The sequence below is a fragment of the Triticum urartu genome, chromosome 3 (genome assembly GCF_003073215.2).
Source record: "Triticum urartu cultivar G1812 chromosome 3, Tu2.1, whole genome shotgun sequence".
NCBI lineage: Eukaryota > Viridiplantae > Streptophyta > Magnoliopsida > Poales > Poaceae > Triticum > Triticum urartu.
Window position 1 is genome coordinate 726,752,513 of NC_053024.1, and position 1,580 is coordinate 726,754,092.

The following is a 1,580-nucleotide window of genomic DNA, read 5'->3' on the forward strand; positions in this document are numbered from 1 at the left end:
TCTACCTCGGTCATATCGTACCGGTGCTTAGGCGAAGCCCTGCGTCGGTAGAACATCGTCATCGTCACCACCCTGTCGTGCTGACAAAATTCTCCCTCAACACTCGGTTGGATCGGAGTTCGAGGGACGTCATCGAGTTGAACGTGTGCAGAACTCGGAGGTGCCGCGCGTTCGGTGCTTGATCGGTCGAATCGTGAAGACGTACGACTACATCAACCACGTTGTGGTAACGCTTCCGCTTTCGGTCTACGAGGGTACGTGGACAACACTCTCCCCTCTCGTTGCTATGCATCACCATGATCTTGCGTGTGCGTAGGAAATTTTTGAAATTACTACGTTCCCCAACAGCTATGTCCTATAACTTTACAGTTATGTACCATGCTGCACTGCACTCACTAACTTCTATCATTCAATTGAACACTTCTGTAGCTTCGAAACTTTTAGCCCTCTGTTCCGTTTGGAGACGCCCAATGTTGTGCCAACCTCGACAAGAGTTTCCAGTGATCTTTCGCTGTTGGCTAGAAGATCAGCATCGAATTGTATCGCATCCTGCCAATGTAAACAACATTTTAGTTTGGGGACTTGGCGCAAGAGATAACATATTGTTTACGAAGTTGATTATCAGCATCTAAAAAGGGTAAAAAGCAGAGAGAAAGAATACAGACCTTCTCAAACACGCAGATTACCGTACTCCCTCCAAAAGAGAAATATCCAAACTGGGAGAAAGAAGATGAATTAGATAATTAACACACTAGCATAAGCAGCAGAACACCCGCAAGGACAGAGTATAAAGGAAACCTCATCTCCCTTGTGGACGTAGTCGCCCTCCTTTTTCACGAATGTGATGCTTCCTACCATAGTTGCTCCGATGGCAACAAATGCCACCTGAACCATGTGTTATTAAAAAAAGTGCACGATCAATTTATGCAAAGTACAGAAAGCTACTGGATGGCTGTACTAGGTGCTAGACTGTTGCATCAAATAAGAATTGATAATTAACGAGAAGCATATGGAAGTAAGGCCCTGTTCGGAAGCCAGGCTGAACGGCCTAGCTCCAGAGTTGAGAAGGAGAAGCTGGCAGCCTGGGTAGTGCAATTTTTTAGATGTAAAGCTGCTGATTCTGAGGATCTCAGCTTAAATATGGCAATGCTCTAGGCTGTTCTCAGTGCATTAAGTCATATAAAGGGAAATGGAAAGCACAGACCATTTTTAAGAAGCAATAGACATTGACATCAGCACTTTTGACATGCAGTGATAATCTAAATTAACAGTAGTACGATCTTGACAAATTATACTGTTGACCTCCGCAAATGTGATCCTTACAGCTGTGTGATTTAGGCACAGTTGCAAGGGTCACGCTATTAACATCAGACGTGCCTTCAGCCTTCTCCATGCCAAAGCTTTTCAGCCAGAACAAAGAAAAGAGTACAGGCCATATGTAGAGTCGCATTATAATCAGCAAGTTTTGTCATGACAGGAGAGGCAAAATTAACTGAGATCTTCAATGGTAGGAATAGCAGTAAGCAGTTGCCTCATGGTATACAACAAAACAGGGAGAAAAGGCAAACCTTCCCAAACTC

At 44.2% G+C, this 1,580-nt stretch overlaps 1 protein-coding gene across 1 annotated transcript; it reads right to left on the reverse strand.

The window, feature by feature from the left end:
• Positions 1-365: 365 nt before the first annotated feature.
• Positions 366-1,580, reverse strand: LOC125549467 (phosphatidylserine decarboxylase proenzyme 2-like). Its single transcript, XM_048712876.1, has 4 exons — positions 1,569-1,580; positions 799-885; positions 666-716; positions 366-549 (listed from the first exon to the last, which is right to left on the reverse strand). Exons 2-4 carry the CDS (start codon positions 856-858, stop codon positions 406-408), a joined length of 255 nt encoding a protein of 84 aa, XP_048568833.1. The 5' UTR covers positions 859-885; positions 1,569-1,580; the 3' UTR covers positions 366-405.